The following is a 16,339-nucleotide window of genomic DNA, read 5'->3' as shown; positions in this document are numbered from 1 at the left end:
GGCATCTGCCATTGTCAGGCTTCAGGAGGCCTCAGATCCCATTCTCCGGCTCTTGGAGCTCCTGTGAGCCCAATTCCTGATAGGACATTTTCTGTTTTGAATATTTAGAGTAACTTCTATTTCCCCGACTGGATTCCGACGGAAGTACATAGAGTCCCTCAGACTCCAGGGGTGAAGTATGGTAACGTCCTTTGTCACCAGGGCTGGTTTCAGAGCAGTAGTTACAGCTTAGTAGTGAATCCAGCAACAGCGTAACAAAATAGCCCAGTCTAGAGAGGTTGAGTGACACTGAAAAAGACATCCACTTGTGGATTGTCGCAGGCTGAGGAAATGTCTCTGGGGAAGAGGCGGGAACACTGTTGAGGTCTGGAGTCACAGAGGAGATGGACAGTGAGGGGACCAAGGGCACAGCAGAAGAGAGTGGGGAGCCGGTGAGGGCGAGAGGGCACAATGACGTGATATTTTCCTTGCAAATGGAGGGGAACATATTGGGCCAATTTTTAAACATTTTTTTCTTTTAACGTTTCTTCACTGTTTCGAGAGACAGAGACAGAGCGTGAGTGGAGGAGGAGCCGAGAGAGAGGGAGATACAGAACTCAAAGCAGGCTTCAGGCTCCGAGCTGTCAGCACAGAGCCCAACACAGGGCCCGAACCCACAAACTGTGAGATCATGACTTGGGCCAAAGTCAGATGCTTAGCCAACCTAGCCACCCAGGCGCCTCCCATATTGGGCCAATTGTGAGGAGGCAAAGGTATTGACATCTTGAAGAGATGAAATGGTTTGGAATGGGCTGTGGGAATCAGCATTGGATCCTGGAGCGAGGACTTGGTAAACCTGACCGCCCTCACCTCACTCCATCTGTAAGGGGCTTGGACAAAGTCGCTACACCCCTTTTTTACCTCTAAAATTCTGATTCTATGAGAGTGTTTCCACCCACCTGTTCCGGTTCTGCCTAATGAAGCAGCATAAAATAAAATGTTCTACATGACAGCTTTTCAAATATTCAGAGCTAGCTGGCCATCATGTTCCCCTTACCTTTCTCTTCTCCACTCAAAATAGCCCGCTCTTTCGACCACTTTTTATGGCACTATTTCCTGGTAACACTCACCTGGGTATATCTTTTTAAAAATAGGTACCTCAAAATACACCTGATGCTTCACACCGATAGTCTGATTACTGCAGGGACCAAGGTATTATAAATTCCTGTTATTTGGTGATGCCGATTTAGCATTTTATCAATTCTTATTTTAATTACTTAAGTACTGGTGATCGCTTTGGCAGCAAGTACACTAAATCAGAACGATACAGGGAAGATTAGCCTGGCCCCTGCAGAGAATGACGCACAAATTTGCGAAGCGTTTAATTACATAAATACTGTCACACTCAGTCTGCCTTTAGCTCTCCTCCTCCCCTTGCCTTACCCACAAGCTAATATAGTTCTTCCTCTAGTTAAATTTTTTTTATTGTGATAAAATGCACAATTTATCATTCAAACATCTTTAAGTGTACAGTTCAGTGCCTTTAAGTATATTCACAGTATATTCACATAGGCCTATTAAGTATATTGTGGACCCATCACCAGATGGTTCTCCAGAACTTTATCATCTTCCCTTACCAGACTCTGTCTCCATTAGACAATCACCCCCATTCTTCCTCCCCCAAGACTCAGGCAACCATGATTCTACTTTCTGTCTCTATGGATTTGACTGATCTAGGCACTGCATATATGTGGAATCATACAATATTGGTCCTTATTTATCTGGCTTATTTCACTTAGCACAATGTCTTAAATGTCCACCCATGTTGTGGCCATGTATCAGAATTACATTTATAGAAAGTTGAATACTATTCCATTGTATGCATATGTCACATTTTGTTTTTCCCATCATTCATTGATGGACATTTGGGTTGTTTCCATTATTTGGCTATTGTGAATGATGCTACTATGAATACGAGTATACAAATATGTTTGAGTCCCTGCTTTCGATTCTTTTGAGTACATACTCAGAGGTGGAGTTGCTGGGTCAAATGGTAGCTCTGTTTAATTTTTTGAGGAACCACCATATTCTTATATTTTTGTTGAGAGCATGCTCTTTCAGGCCTCTGCAGGTGGACCCTATGTCTGCTCTATTTGATGCAATGTCAAGTACAATTTATATACTTGATGCATAGCGATCCCTATTGTAAAATAGAATCATTCACGTGTAATGTATAGTTCACTGTCCAGGTTATAATTAGTGCAAGGATTGGCTATAGTTTATTAGAGATTTATTTATTTTTTTATTTATTTAAGTGAACTCTACACCCAATGTGGGGCTCAAACTCACGATTCTGAGGTCAAGAGTCACGTGCTCTACTGATTGAGCCAGCCAGATGCCCCGATTAGAGATTTTAATCTGTGACAAGAGTAGATAGCATAGCCAAATACCGAGCAATGAAACATTGAATAACGTTTTCAAGATGACCGGTTTTAAAAACATTTCTGATGTCTCACTGTAGGCTTCCTAATCTCAACTTTCCTAGGAAAAGATAGCAGTTAGTGGCAACTATCCACTAGGCTTTACAAACCGGTGGAAATCTGGATCGATATTTACATAGTGCCACAAATTCTTAAGTCCAAGATAAGCTTCGGTCAGCACAATTCTAGATTTTACAATTTTAAATACCCTGAATGATGTGCCTTGAAATCAGTGGGCTGGGAGATACTGATCCCCACTGTCCCCAGGATGGCCAGATGGATGGAACTTGGAGCAGCCAGAGATCCGTTACTGGTCACCTGATCACTAGGAGTCCAGGACTCACTGAAATATGGCCGAGGAGGGGTGCTACCACCTAGTCATTCACCACAGCAGCAGCTGCAGCCTCTGAGTGTGCCCTCGCTCATCAAAGACAAGGGAGTTGTAGCATTGCTGTAGCATCTGACGTTTCAAGTACTGTGGTGCCGTGGGTGGAATGGGGGCTGAAGATGGGGCCAAGGCTCCTCGCAGGTACAGCTCCGGACAGCCCCGCTTTCTGCTTCACATACATGGAATACTTCTGAACTTTGTGGTCAAAGCCATGGGCAAGGTGTCTGTTCTTTTTTGTTTTGTTTTCTTTTTGTTAGTTTATTTATTTTGAAAGAGCGAGAATGAGCGGGGGAGGGGCAGAGAGAGAGGGAGGCACAGAATCTGCAGCAGTTCCAGGCTCTGAGGTGTCAGCACAGAGCCTGACGCGGGGCTCGAACTCACAAACCACGAGATCATGACCTGAGCTGAAGTAGGACACTCAACAGACAGCAGAGAGCCCAAAGTGGGGCTTGAACTTGTCAACTGTGAGATCACGACCTGAGCTGAAGTTGGACGCTTAATTGACTGAACCACCCAGGCGTTTCCAGGGTGACTGTTCTAAAAAACACATGTACCTTCTGTGAATTATAGCCTCATCATCTTGAAATATTTGATGTGAGTGATTTCACTTTGAAGTCTATGTTATAAGAAGTATCACATTATATTTGTCAATGAAAGGAGTCGGAGTCTTTAAATTTAATTTCATTCATAAATAATTGAGATTTAATTCAAATACCATAAAATCCCCTTTAAGGGGATTTTAAAATAAGGATTTAAAGTATACGAGTCAAGCTTTTTTAGCATGCTCACAGTTGTGCACCGGCCATCACCCTCTAACTCCAGACTACTTCCCGCACGTGAAAAAGAAGCTCTGTTAACAGTCATTCTCTATTTCCCTCTACCTTCGGGCCCTTGCAACCACTAATCTACTGTCTCCATGGATTTGCCTATTCTGGACATTTTATATAAATGACGTCATACATTATGTGCCTTTTGAATCTGGCTTCTTTCACTTAGCATAATGTTTTCAAGATTCAGCTGTGCTGTAGTGTGTATCAGTACTTCATTTCTTTTTATGGTCGAGTAATATTTCACTGTATGGATATGTTACATCTCATTTATCCATTCATCAGTTCAACCATACATTTTATTTATTTTAGAGATAGATTGTGTGCTAGTGGGGGATAGTGGCACAGCGGGGGAAGAACAGAATCCTAAGCAGTTTCCACACTCAGCATGGAGCCTGACAGGGGGCTGGGATCCCACGACCCTGGGATCATGAACTGAGCTGAAATCAAGAGTCAGATGCTCTATTGACTCAGCCCCCAATCATAAATTTTTAAACAATTGTAAAGATAGTTTTAAAACTTTTGTGACAAATTTGTGCATATAAGTTTCTTGTAAATGGTGATTATGGAGAATCTGAAGATACCATCACTATAAAGTCTGGATTAGGAATTGTGTGTAGAGTTTCAGCCTCTTATCAAAAAACATCATGTTCCCACAAGTGATTTAAGTCTTCTATTGACATTCTAAAAATCATTTCTTGGAAGTGTTACATAAATTTAAAAATTTCTATAAAACTTTGTACATATTATTTTTCTTATAATTGTATAAAGGATATGGAATGAATTTTTTCTCTAAGTCACATGTATACATTCCTAAGTCCCCTCGTTTATTCCATTGTGCCAAACAAAATATTTTTGGATTTTATTTTTGTTGTATTTTTTTTAATGAAAAAATTTTGTTTTTACATTTATTTATTTTTGAGAAACAGCGTGAGCGGGGGAGGGGCAGAGAGATAAGGAGATAGACTCTGAAGCAGGCTCCAAGCTCTGAACAAGCTGTCAGCACAGAGCCTGACGTGGGATGCAAACCCACGAACTTGAAGATCATGACCTGAGCTGAAGTCTGACGCTCAACTGAGTCACCCAGGTGCCCCTATTTTTAATTTTTTAAATGTTTATTTATTTGTGTGAGAGGGAAACAGAGTGTGAGTGGGGGAGGGTCAGAGAGAGAGGGAGACAGAATCTGAAGCAGCTCCAGGCTCTGAGCTGTTAGCACAGAGCCTAATGTAGGGCTCGAACTCACAAACCACGACATCATGACCTGAGTTGAAGTAGGACACTTAACGGACTGAGCCACCCAGGTGTCCCAGAAAATTTTATTTTTAAATAATCTCTGCGCCACATGTGGGACTCAAACTCATAACCCCAAGATCAAGAGTCACATGCCCCACCAGCTGAGCCAGCCATTCGCCCCCTTAATTTGTTTTAAATGTTTATTTTTGAGAGAGACAGTGAGACAGAGTGGGAGTGGGGGAGGAACAGGGAGAGAGGGAGACACTGAATCTGAAGCAGGATCCAGACTATGAGCTGTCAGCACAGAGCCCAACGCAGGGCTTGAACTCACTGTGAGATCATGACCTGGGCCAAAGTCGGAGGCTTAACTGACTGAGCCACCCAGGGGCCCCAAAATATCTTTTTATGTTATGCCAGCATGTGAAAAATGTTGGGAGGCACACCTTACAGAAAGCTTCAGATTTTATCTAAGGATTTTTATTTTTTAAGTTTAATTTAAAAAAATTTTAAAAAGATTTTAAGTAATCTCTACACCTATCACGGGGCTCAAACTTAACAACCCCAAGATCAAGAGTTGCATGCTCTACTGAGCCAGCAAGGTGCCCCGAAAAACCTCAGATTTTTAGAGGTTTCCTACTAGGAAGAAATGGCCACACTTACAGGTCTTTTATGGCTGAGAAAGTTCACAAATTTACAACCTTGCAAACTGATGTTACTACCCTACAAAATTCAGTCTTCATAAAGAGCTCACGGACAAAGTTTACAGTCTTGAGTGGTACAGGGGCTGTATGGAGACTATGGGTCACTTTTGTGGAGAGTCAACCTTTCCCCCCCGGCTTTCTTGAGGTGTAACTAACCAAACTGTAAGGTATATAAAGTGCACATCATGACAATTTGATAATACACATCGTGAAAGGATGTCCCCCATCTGGTTAATTATTAATATGTGTATCAATCAATCCACGTATTTATCTCCCCCCATTTTTGGTGAGAACATTTGTGTTCTACTCTCTCAGCACATTTCTATTACACAATACGGTATTTTCAACTATAGTCACCACATTATACATTAGATGCTTAAGTCAATCTTTTAATGGGCTCGATCTAATCCATTCATTTTCCATGATTGATAAGATCATCTCAAGTCTGAATCATGATTTTTATGACAGCAGTTAATACTCTGCATATGTTTTTTTAGTTTTACTTATCCAGGGGACTGGCAGAGAAAGAGAGAGAGAGAGAGAGAAAGAATCCCATTCAGGCTCCATGCCCAGTACAGGGGCCCAATGTCCAATGTGGGGCTTGATCTCACGACTGTGAGATAATGACATGAGCCGAAATCAAGAGTTGAACACGTAACTGACTGAGCCACCCAGATGTCCCTAAATTATGTATTTTCAAATATGTATGCATGCATGTATGTATGTATGTATTTAAGGAATCTCTGTGACCAAGGTGGGGCTTGGACTCACAACCCTGAGATCAAGAGTCGCATGCTCTACTGACTGAGCCAGCCAGGTGCGCCTCTTTATAAGACATTTTGTAAAACAAAATGTTCTCACATTTAAAGCTGTAAACTCTAGATGTGAAAATAACACATACACACCACACACTGTTACACTGTTTTATAATTTATTTTTAAAATGATAGTAATAAATGCTTTTCCCTTGTTGGGAAATGACATATCTATTTTCAGTGGCTAGAGCCTTAAAAAGTAACAGCATTCTGTTCAAGCTGAACTTGTATAATTGCACAAAAGTCATAGAAAGCATTAAGAAGTGCTAGCAAAGATTGCAGCTCTCTCAGATCCTCAGTGAGCACCCCCTATAAGGCCTTGATGTCAGTGGGGACCCCTAATCTGAGCAATACTGATGTTCATCCCAAGTTCCTTGGTGACACTTGGGCAGAGGTAAGAAGAACAGCCAGGAGGACCCACGTGCTTTGGGACAATGGAATTCTGCCCTCATTAAACGTTAGCATTAATGCATTCACCTTCTCATTATATTAGGAACATTAAACACTTCAGCTTGAGGTGTATTTTCCCAGGCCTGAAATGTAACCCTATCAGCTTAAGTTTTAGGGGACAGATCTCACTTCAGGAAACTAAAATAAAAAAAAAAAAAGAAATGAACATCATAAAAACCTCTTCCAAGCAGGGTCCTTTATGCTGCCACCAGCCTGGGCCCTCGGTCAGTTTCTAACACACACACACACACACACACACACACACACACGAGCTACATTATCATTAATCATACGCCAGCTGAGGGATGGCAGATAGGGTCTGACTCAGATCCCAACTTTGTTTTATTGGTAGCAGTTATTGGAAACCCAAGTGTTCCAAAGGACTCTGTGGTCACAGCTGGCCTGGTGGGCAGTGCCCATGCTTTACTTGTGACCTCTGACACAGACAAGGGGGAAGGGGAGTCAGCACTCCTGCATCAGATCTGTAATCTCTGTATTATTAAGAAAGCTAAAGGGGGGTGTTGGCAATATAAGCTTTGAAAAATATAACACAGTTCAATTGCCCTATGTTAATGAGTTACAAGGTCTTTATCTGGGGTTTTCTTATTTTATGAATCTTTACCTCAAATTAAGACATAATGTCTACGGCAGGAAGTTTCCCTTTCTGACTTTGTTGCAAAGATGAGTGAACCAAGGTTTAAAATAAGACACAGAGAGAACTTTAAGTCACGTCACGAGGAGCACCTTCCTAGTTTGGATATTAGGACTATGGGGGGAGGGTTTCTACTCAAGTATTTGTACTGCTGTGTTTCAAATAAGTCTTTTGAGTATGAAGAAAAACAGCAATTCCTGAGACAAACACACAAAAGTACGTGGCACAGGCTATCTGGATGTGCCTCCTTCACTTACATGGTTATGTATCATTCACGACCCAACCATCTCTCTTCAACTGAAGGAGAAAAATCCCAGTGTAACATCTGAAGGATTTCTGAAGATTAAGGTTTTCATTAGGAGAGGCTGGTGCATATATAAAGTATTTATGCACTTCGCCTTGGAGGAGGCGCGGGCCGTGTCTGCGGCGAGGCTAAGAACGTAGGAGACTCCTGCCTCACGCACCACTAGCTGCTCAACAAATCCCAACTGTATCCGACGGCCCCGAAACACTAGGCCATCTCTTCGTGGTGCGGACAGTCTGATCCAATGCTTAGCTACTGAAGTTAATCTGGGACTCAAAGGACAATATGCTTGGGTCAGGGACCAAAAATCACCAGAAGAATTCTGCAACAGGCATTCTGTGGCTCACGACAGCTGCAGAACTTGACTAGGTTCTGACCAGAGGAAGTCGGTTTTGTGTCCGGGTATGATGCTGCACATAAAAGCCTCCCAGGCTTTTACTTAGAAAGTTGAAAAACCCTGAAAGTGATTTATAGCAAGAAAAGGCAATTCCTTATTCCAGGATTATAAGTGAACAAAGGAAACTCAATCCAAGGAAAGGGTTGTAGGGGCCATGGAAGCCCAGAGGGTGAGAAGTTGTGGATTTATTGTCAATCCCCTTCTTTTAGAAAGTGGCACAGGGCTGAGAAGTTGGAGGGAGGCGGGGAGGACGGGCGCGGGGACGAGACTCTGGTCGTGTGGCCATCCATTCCCACAGCTGCTCAGCAGAGCCAAGCATTCGAGGGTGAGCCCTGGCAGGACACCATGTGCATCACTGATTTCTAACATGGCCTTTGTCTCCTGATGGCGACGCCGCTGTCTGCTTCTGGCTGTGTACCTTGGGTTTTCCGGGTAAGACGGGCAAACCTCTAGCGCCGCAGGGAGTGTTAATCCCCTCGCCTGTTTCTTTCTTAAAGCCCCTCGACTTTATGCTCTAACGACCAGCAGGTTCCGTACACTGTAGGCCGTATCCAGGTTTAAAGGAGGTGAACACATAGGTCGAGGACAGATGCTCCCAAATAAACCACTTGACAATCTAGCCCCGTTCACCCTGCAAACTGAGTTCCTGTACGACTGCCGCCAATGCCGTGTTGAGGGAAACACGACTCCTTCCTACTGCCCTTCCAGGACTAATATTAGACAAATGAAAGGATCACAAGGCGTTTACAGGTACTTAGTGAGTTCCATATTTTGCACTAGAGGAAGCTACAGAAAGAGAGCAGGCGCATCTCTCTGAAACCTGGATGCCATTCCTCTGACTTCAAGAGGGTAAGGAGAGGGTCCACCTCTGCCCGGCGCGGCAGCTTCCACGGTGTGCCAGAAGAGTCAGTGCACTAAGAATCTATCAAGAAAGCATGGATGCCTGGGAAAGGAATCATCTTCAGACTGAGAACAGATGGAGAGAAGTCTAGATGTGCAGAAGACACGTATATGTTTTTCTTTCTCTTCCATCTCTTCCCTTATCAATAATCTAAACGTTTTCTAGGTCACAGGCAACCAAATAGCAAGAAAAACTCAAAACTGTTTTAATAGTTAGTGTTGCTAGAATCTGGTTAGAGCTGAATGGTGGGACTGCAGGACACCAGTGCCCATAAGGGCTCATATGGCTCCAGCAGACGCGTAGGATCTGGAAGAAACGGACAGGAGTTATGGAAGATATGTGCTGGCTACCCACAATCACTGACAGGTGGCTTTTAGTACAGGCAGAGACACTGGTGGTTAGCTCAGAATACAAGCATCATAAACATCTTCTAACATTAAGCAGACTTCAGCCAAGTGCAGAAAGGGAAAGACCTGTTTCTGCATATTTAATTGTGTTAACTGGAATGCATGGAGAAATGGAACCATGATCTTTCTTTACATTTAAAAATTCAACCTGCCTTGGTCATTAACTGTATAGAGTTAACGTTACAAACGCTGCACTAACATCCGGTTCAAAAATTCAGTTTTCCAGATTTCTAGCTACTTAAAACAAAGAAAGATCACACACAATCACATACATTCATATAGCCACCACAATCGCAAACGGGACACGTGTATAAACGTGCACACAGACACACACTTAGCACATGCGCACAGATGCGAACGAACACCCCCTCTGAACCTGAGCTGCACACGGGCTACAGCGAGGGTCAAGAGGCCCTGCTGCATATCTGTTCTATGTCATTCATCTCTTTGGGGCAATCTGCAGAAAGGATGAGAGGTGAGTCTTGAGTCACCACGACATCATCTTCAATCCGTACACCAAGACCACGAAACTTCTCTGGGGCATCTCTGTCATCCTCTGGAATATAAATGCCTGAAAAGTAGAAAAAAGAATGTGTTGCTCATAAACAGCAATAACTGGATGATTTGGGATAAATAAGTTAACCTCTCTGTGTTACAATTCATCTGTAGACCTGGGATCCTAGAATTTTGGATATTAAATGAGAGAATACACATAAAAGTGTGTGGCACATAATGGTCAATAAATGTTGTCTATCATTGCTAGAACTAGTGCTATAGTTTTGTGTACCAGACTACAAGCTCCACGTGACTGTGATAATGTGAACATGATTCTGTCATATTCTAGTGGTTTAAGCAGGCCACCAAAGTTACTTTTGAGTAGGTCAACATATGCTGGGAACCAGTAGATAATATAAATGCATTCTTTCCCTGCTGAATTGTCCCCTGGGAAAAGGGAACTTGGCTAAAATAAGGATATAAAGTATTTTAAAATACATGAAAAACACTTATTTTGAGATCATTAGCCTGAACAACCATAAGCTGTAGAAATACTCAAATAAGCTCTTTCAAATAAGCTGTAAATATAACTGATGTACACAATGTAGAGTAAGAGAGAAACAGGAAGACCTTAACAAACATTTGGACAATTCTAAGAGTCCAAGCTACCCTTTCTAATCATGAAGTAAGATAAAAACAGGTCTTTTGGTATGTAAGAAACTGGAAACGTCCTCCACTATACTCACAGATACTGCCCTATCTGTAAAATGAAAAAGATCAGTGAAGGAAAATGTATTCGAAGTCTAAGGAAACACCCATGCACCAACCCGGCTTTACCGAATAGTACATAAAGCCACAGATAGCAACGCGTGACTGGGTAGTATAAAGTCGGGTCTCAATGGTAATTTATTAAATTTAGAGATGAAAACAATTGAAATCTATAGTTGAAATACATTTTCTTGACAAAAACAGAGTTATTATTTAAATATCACTCTTGGGGGGCACCTGAGTGGTTTAGTCAGTTAAGTGTCCAACTTCAGCTCAGGTCAAGATCTCATGGCTCATGAATGTGAGCCTGTACTGGGCTTTGCACTGACAGCTCAGAGCCTGAAATCTGTTTAGGAGTCTGTGTCTCCAGCTCTCTTTGTCCCTTTCCTGCTCACGCTCTGTCTCTCTCAAAAATAAACATTAAAAATTTTTTTTTCGGGGAGGGGGGGCGCTGGGTGGCTCAGTCAGTTACGCATCTGCCTTCAGCTCAGGTCATGATCTCGTGGTTTGTGGATTCAAGCCCTACATTGGGCTCTCTGCTTTCCATGCAGACCCTGCTTTGGATCTTCTGTTCCCTTCTTTCTCTGCTCCCTCCTCTCTCAAACACACACATTTTTTAAAAATCTTGGGGCGCCTGAGTGGCTCAGTGAGTTGAGTATCTGACTCTTGATTTTGACTCAGGTCATGATCCCAGACTTGTAGGATCAGGCCCCACGGGCTCTGCACTGAGCATGAAGGCTGCTTAAGGTTCTCTGGTTCTGTCTCTCTGTGTGTCTCTCTCTCCCTCCTCTCCCCTGTTCTTTGTTTGTCTCTCTCTCTCCAATTAAAAAAAAACAACAACCCCAAATTCCTCTTGTAACATCAATCCTTACACTCTACTGTGACTACCACTTTCCTGCGGAATTCTGCCCGCTGCCCAGGATGGTTCAAGCTGGGGAACCATTAGATTGCCAGATTTCCCTCAAGCTCAGGAGAAAGGACCTGGATACTAAGAAGTAGAGCAGCTCTCTGCAGGAAAGCACCTGCGGCTTCAGAGGTGTGAGCATCCCACCACTACACAGGAGATGAGTAGAAACTGGCCCTGAGAAAGGCAGGGTTTAAAAAAAGATTTATTTCCTAATATCTACTTATAGAAAGTAGTCCCCATCTGTTGTTTACTGGAGAAGTCAAATTAAACAAATTGTGTGATGTTAAATAAGAAAGCTCACGGAAAATCTAAAATAAAATTCCCTTTTACACTGAAGAGATCCATTTTCCTGTCTCTCCTAATTTAATTATGTTGGTTCAGGTAAAAGTAAGCAACATTTACTTTTCCATCTGATACTATCATGTGTCCCAAGGGATCAGAGCCTGCACCCGCCCTTACCTGGCTCCACTGTGATTACCATACCAGGCTGTAGAGGGAGGGAACGGGGCATGTCAGGGGTGTCATGGACATCCATCCCGAGGTAATGGCCAACATGATGAGGGCAATATTTTCGAGCAGCCTGGAAAAAAATCACCACAGTGTTATCAGAGCAATGACCCCTTAAGGGGAAAGCTGGGCATGTATCAATCACTGAGCTACGTGTTAATACCTCCCCCACGGTTCTGCCTCTTAGGTTTAACCTGTCCTCTAGTTAATGCTTAAGAGACCCAATAAACAGCTGCCTCTTGAATGTAATTCTGCAGATGGCATTTGAATGCATCCAAGTTTCCATTCCCACTATTTGACATACTACAGACATGCTAACTTGGGTAACCCCAGCAGTGACTATGGCAAATCAGAGTCTCTTTTCTTAGGGGAAGGAAGAGGATTATGTTAGAATAGTTCTCTCCTCAATGTTCACAAGTCCCTCTCAGAAAGCCTACTCTGTGGAGACCCTGAGTATCTCATAGCAACTTGTGGAGTAGGCATAGAACATTAAATTAACACAGTAATCATTAGGCATTTACCGGCTTGGATATTCCTATCCGTTAATTAGACTTGTTGGCTTCAGCAGGAGGAATTGATAGTGTCTTTCCTATTGATAAAAGAAACCCTGGCAGCCCAAACTTGGAGATGAGAGGCCGTAATGGTCTGTTTGGCGTGGCCACCTGGCATCTTAATTTAGTGCTAAGGTTTTACATTTTTACTGAATATCATTACATTTTGGATACAGATGAAGTTCACTCAAGATGTGGGTGGCCCTTGGAAATATTGTTAGTTTCACCAATGTCACCGAAGCAAGACACCCTCCCCCATGATTTCTACTTTTCAAAATTACCACAAAAAGGCTTGAGAGTTAACCTTTTATCCTTTCTGTGTCCTCTCCCACCCTGTCTGCACCAGCTTTCATTTTATGTTTTCTGCCGACGGAGCTACTTATACAGGATGCAACGAACTAGAATGTGCTGCCATCTTCTGGAAGAAGTAAGTACTGACTCCTTTTGTTTTAATCCATGTTCAATCTAAATCCCTCTTCTAGATGAAGAATCAGAAAGACCATTTCTAAATCTAATTAGTTTTCTATAGGATGAAAACCCAGCAGCACATCAGGTGTTCTTGAGAGCCGGGGTCAAAAGAGGGGCCATACCTTGAAGGCATTATTTTCCTTAATGTTCTTCACGATACCCAACTCCTTAAGCTTCTGGGCTATGAGTGTCAGCATTAAGCTGTAGATGTTCTCCAAGCTTGTCCCAGGGGAGCAGAGGGTCAGACAATCTCTCTGTATCTCTAGAACAGCTTCATAGAGTTCTGCCTGAGGTGCTGTGAACCTGGGGACAGGAAAACCAAAGAACTCACATTTGGAACAATCTGATATTGCAGGAAGTTTGCCTCTAGGTTTGATTAGGAAAAACTCCAAGATGATGGGACACCGTTGATACTTAATCAGTATCAATGTATCAGTACTGACAGGACCTTAATTGTGCCCTAGACTCTCAACAGGAAGAACAATAACTCTTCGAGCTAGGACAGCAACAGCCTCTCCTTCAAACGATCAGCAGATATACATGGGGTGGGGCTACAGATACACTCAGCCATGAATACAGTTGGAGGGCTAGACCAGGTTCAACTTGATCCATTCCCCCCCTTTTTTTAACCACTGACAACAAAACAAAACCAACCTCAAAAAACAAAGGGTACTTGGGTGACTCAGTTCATTAACCATCTGACTCCTGATTTTGGCTCAGGTTATGATCTCACAGTTCATGAGTTCGAGCTCCAGGTTGGGCTCACGCGCTGTTGGTGTGGAACCTGCTTGAGATTCTCTCTCCCTCCCTTTCTCTGCTCCTTCCCTACTCATACATGCTCTCTTTCTCTCAAAATGAATGAACATTTTAAAAATAAAAAAATAAAATAAAATGTATAAAAAACAAACAAAAGCAAACAAAGCCTAGGAATCCACTTCTTGTAGGTAAAGCCTGTGTCATGAGATAAACTAGTAGATACTCTAGCTACTAAGTGTCCTTAGAATAATAATTTCTTCAGCAATCATGGGGAGAAACAAGAAAAAATTAAGCTGGTGGGATATGGTATGTATTTTCTACACTGCTGATGGGGAGTGTAAATTAGTACAGCCAATTAAATCAAAGGTTTTAATAAATTTATTCACAAAATTCGAGCTTGTAATTCTGCTTTAAGAATCTGTCCTAAGAATATTTGAAATTCAAAAAAAACCCTGAATATATAAAAATGTTCATTGTGGTTTTTTATAATTATAGTAGATAAACTTGAAATGTCCCTTATTAAGAATGGTTAAATATAAGAATATAATGGGTATAATGAACACCTATATACCCATCCCCAAATGAGCCATTAGCAACATGTTATATTTGTGTCACTATGAGGGTACCCACACTCCAACCCACCACAGTATTTCTAAAGAGCTTTTAACAGTTAACATTCATTCATTCATTCATTCATTCATTCATTTTTATTTATTTGTGTGTGTGTGTGAGAGAGAGAGAGAGAGAGAGAGAGTGAGGGAGTGCACCCACGCAGTAGGTGAGAGTAGGGAAGAGCCAGAGAGAGAATCCAAAGGAGGCTCCAACTGACGCAGGGCTTGAATTAACGAACTCATGAGATCATGACTGGAGCCAAATGGAACCAAGAGTCAGTGCTTAACAAACTGAGCCATCAGGCACTTCTTAACAATTCTTTTTTTTAAAGTTTATTTTGAAAGAGACAAAGAGCAAGCAGGGGAGGGGCAGAGAGAGGCAGAGAGAGAATCCCAAGCAGAACCCACACTGCCAGCAGTGAGCCTGATGCGAGGCTTGAATCAGGAATCTTGAGATCATCACCTGAGCCAAAGTAGGAAGCTTAACCAACTGAGCCACCCAGGTGCCCCTGAGCTCATATTGATATTTCAATTAAAATTTGAGACTACAGAACTTCTATGTAACTTCTCTATATTTCAGTTGCCTTCTTTCTTTTCGGTTCTTAGGACACAAGGAGGACAGAATTAAAATCATCTTTTACCCTTTTGTTTTATATCTCTTTGTTTTTTGTTGTTGTTGTTTTTNCGAAAGTCGGACGCTTAACCGACTAAGCCACCCAGGCGCCCCAATATATCTTTTTGTTTTTTATTAACTTTGTAGGAGATTACCCAAGATACTTTTATTGCTTACTTTATGTGAAATTAATTTTCCTGAACTTTTAGAATGAGGCAGAATTTAGGAAAGATTTTTTAGCATCACAGAGCATACTCTTGTTTTGGTGCAGTGATAGACAATATGGCAGCTTGCTTTCAATTCCGCTCCCACTCTTTCTTTGATTTGGGTATCTCATTCCTTTCTCTTGTCCCTAACTTGCTCAATTTTAATTCTACTTCCAGCAGTTTCTCCTTAGTGCGAGAAGGGAGCACAGGAAGAGGCCTCAAACTTCCTCGGGCCTCTGGAGCAGCAAATCTTTCCCGTTTCAGTTTCTGTTCTCGAACTGGCTCATCATCCTTTCCAGTGAATAGCTGTCGGTTATTTGGGAGTTCCTTTGTTCTCAAGCACGTCAGATAGCTTCTTCCACTACAGTTGCTTCCTTCTTCTTCCTTCTACACAGATAGTGATACCATCCGGGCCTTGTGGCTGTACAGAGTATGTTCGTAACTGTTTGTATTCTTAGGTTGAGGTGATACCCTATCACCCAGTGTTTGGTTTTGCTACCTAGTTGCTCTACTGTTATCTGACAATTTGGACAGAAAAACCATGACTTTGCTGCCATCTCCCCAGAATCCCTGTTCTTACTTCTTACCGAAACTCTCAATCTGTTCACTCAATGTACTTATATTTGTTCTTTTAACTCTCTGAACACATCTATAATAGCTGCTTTTTTTTTTTAATAATTTTTTTTTAAATGTTTTATTTCTTTCTTTTTTTTTTTTTTTAATGTTTTACTTATTTTTAGGAGAGAGAGAGAGAGAGACAGCGTGAGCAGGGGAGGGTCAGAGAGAGAGGGAGTCACAGGCTGAAACAGGCTCCAGGCTCTGAGCTGGCAGTCAGCACAGAGCCTGACGCGGGGCTCGAACCCACGAACTGCGAGATCATGACCTAAGCGAAAGTCGGACGCTTAACCGACTAAGCCACCCAGG

At 42.3% G+C, this 16,339-nt stretch overlaps 1 protein-coding gene and 1 pseudogene across 3 annotated transcripts in view; one reads left to right on the top strand and one right to left on the bottom strand.

The window, feature by feature from the left end:
• The first annotated feature begins 1,270 nt into the window (after positions 1-1,270).
• Positions 1,271-1,371, top strand: LOC144226629 (U6 spliceosomal RNA; annotated as a pseudogene).
• Positions 1,372-6,522: 5,151 nt separating this feature from the next.
• XPNPEP3 (X-prolyl aminopeptidase 3) overlaps positions 6,523-16,339 on the bottom strand; it is a 66,019-nt gene continuing 56,202 nt past the window's right edge. For all 3 annotated transcript variants that reach the window (XM_077757932.1, XM_077757934.1, XM_077757933.1), the window contains 3 exons: positions 13,352-13,532; positions 12,163-12,283; positions 6,523-10,104 (listed from right to left, as the gene is read on the bottom strand). In XM_077757932.1, coding sequence (XP_077614058.1) covers positions 9,938-10,104; positions 12,163-12,283; positions 13,352-13,532 — 469 coding nt within the window. In that variant the 3' untranslated portion in view covers positions 6,523-9,937. The remainder of the gene's footprint in view (positions 10,105-12,162; positions 12,284-13,351; positions 13,533-16,339) is intronic.

Source organism: Crocuta crocuta, unplaced genomic scaffold (genome assembly GCF_008692635.1).
Source record: "Crocuta crocuta isolate KB4526 unplaced genomic scaffold, BGI_CrCroc_1.0 scaffold143, whole genome shotgun sequence".
Classification (NCBI taxonomy): domain Eukaryota; kingdom Metazoa; phylum Chordata; class Mammalia; order Carnivora; family Hyaenidae; genus Crocuta; species Crocuta crocuta.
This window is presented reverse-complemented; position numbering and strand designations above follow the sequence as displayed.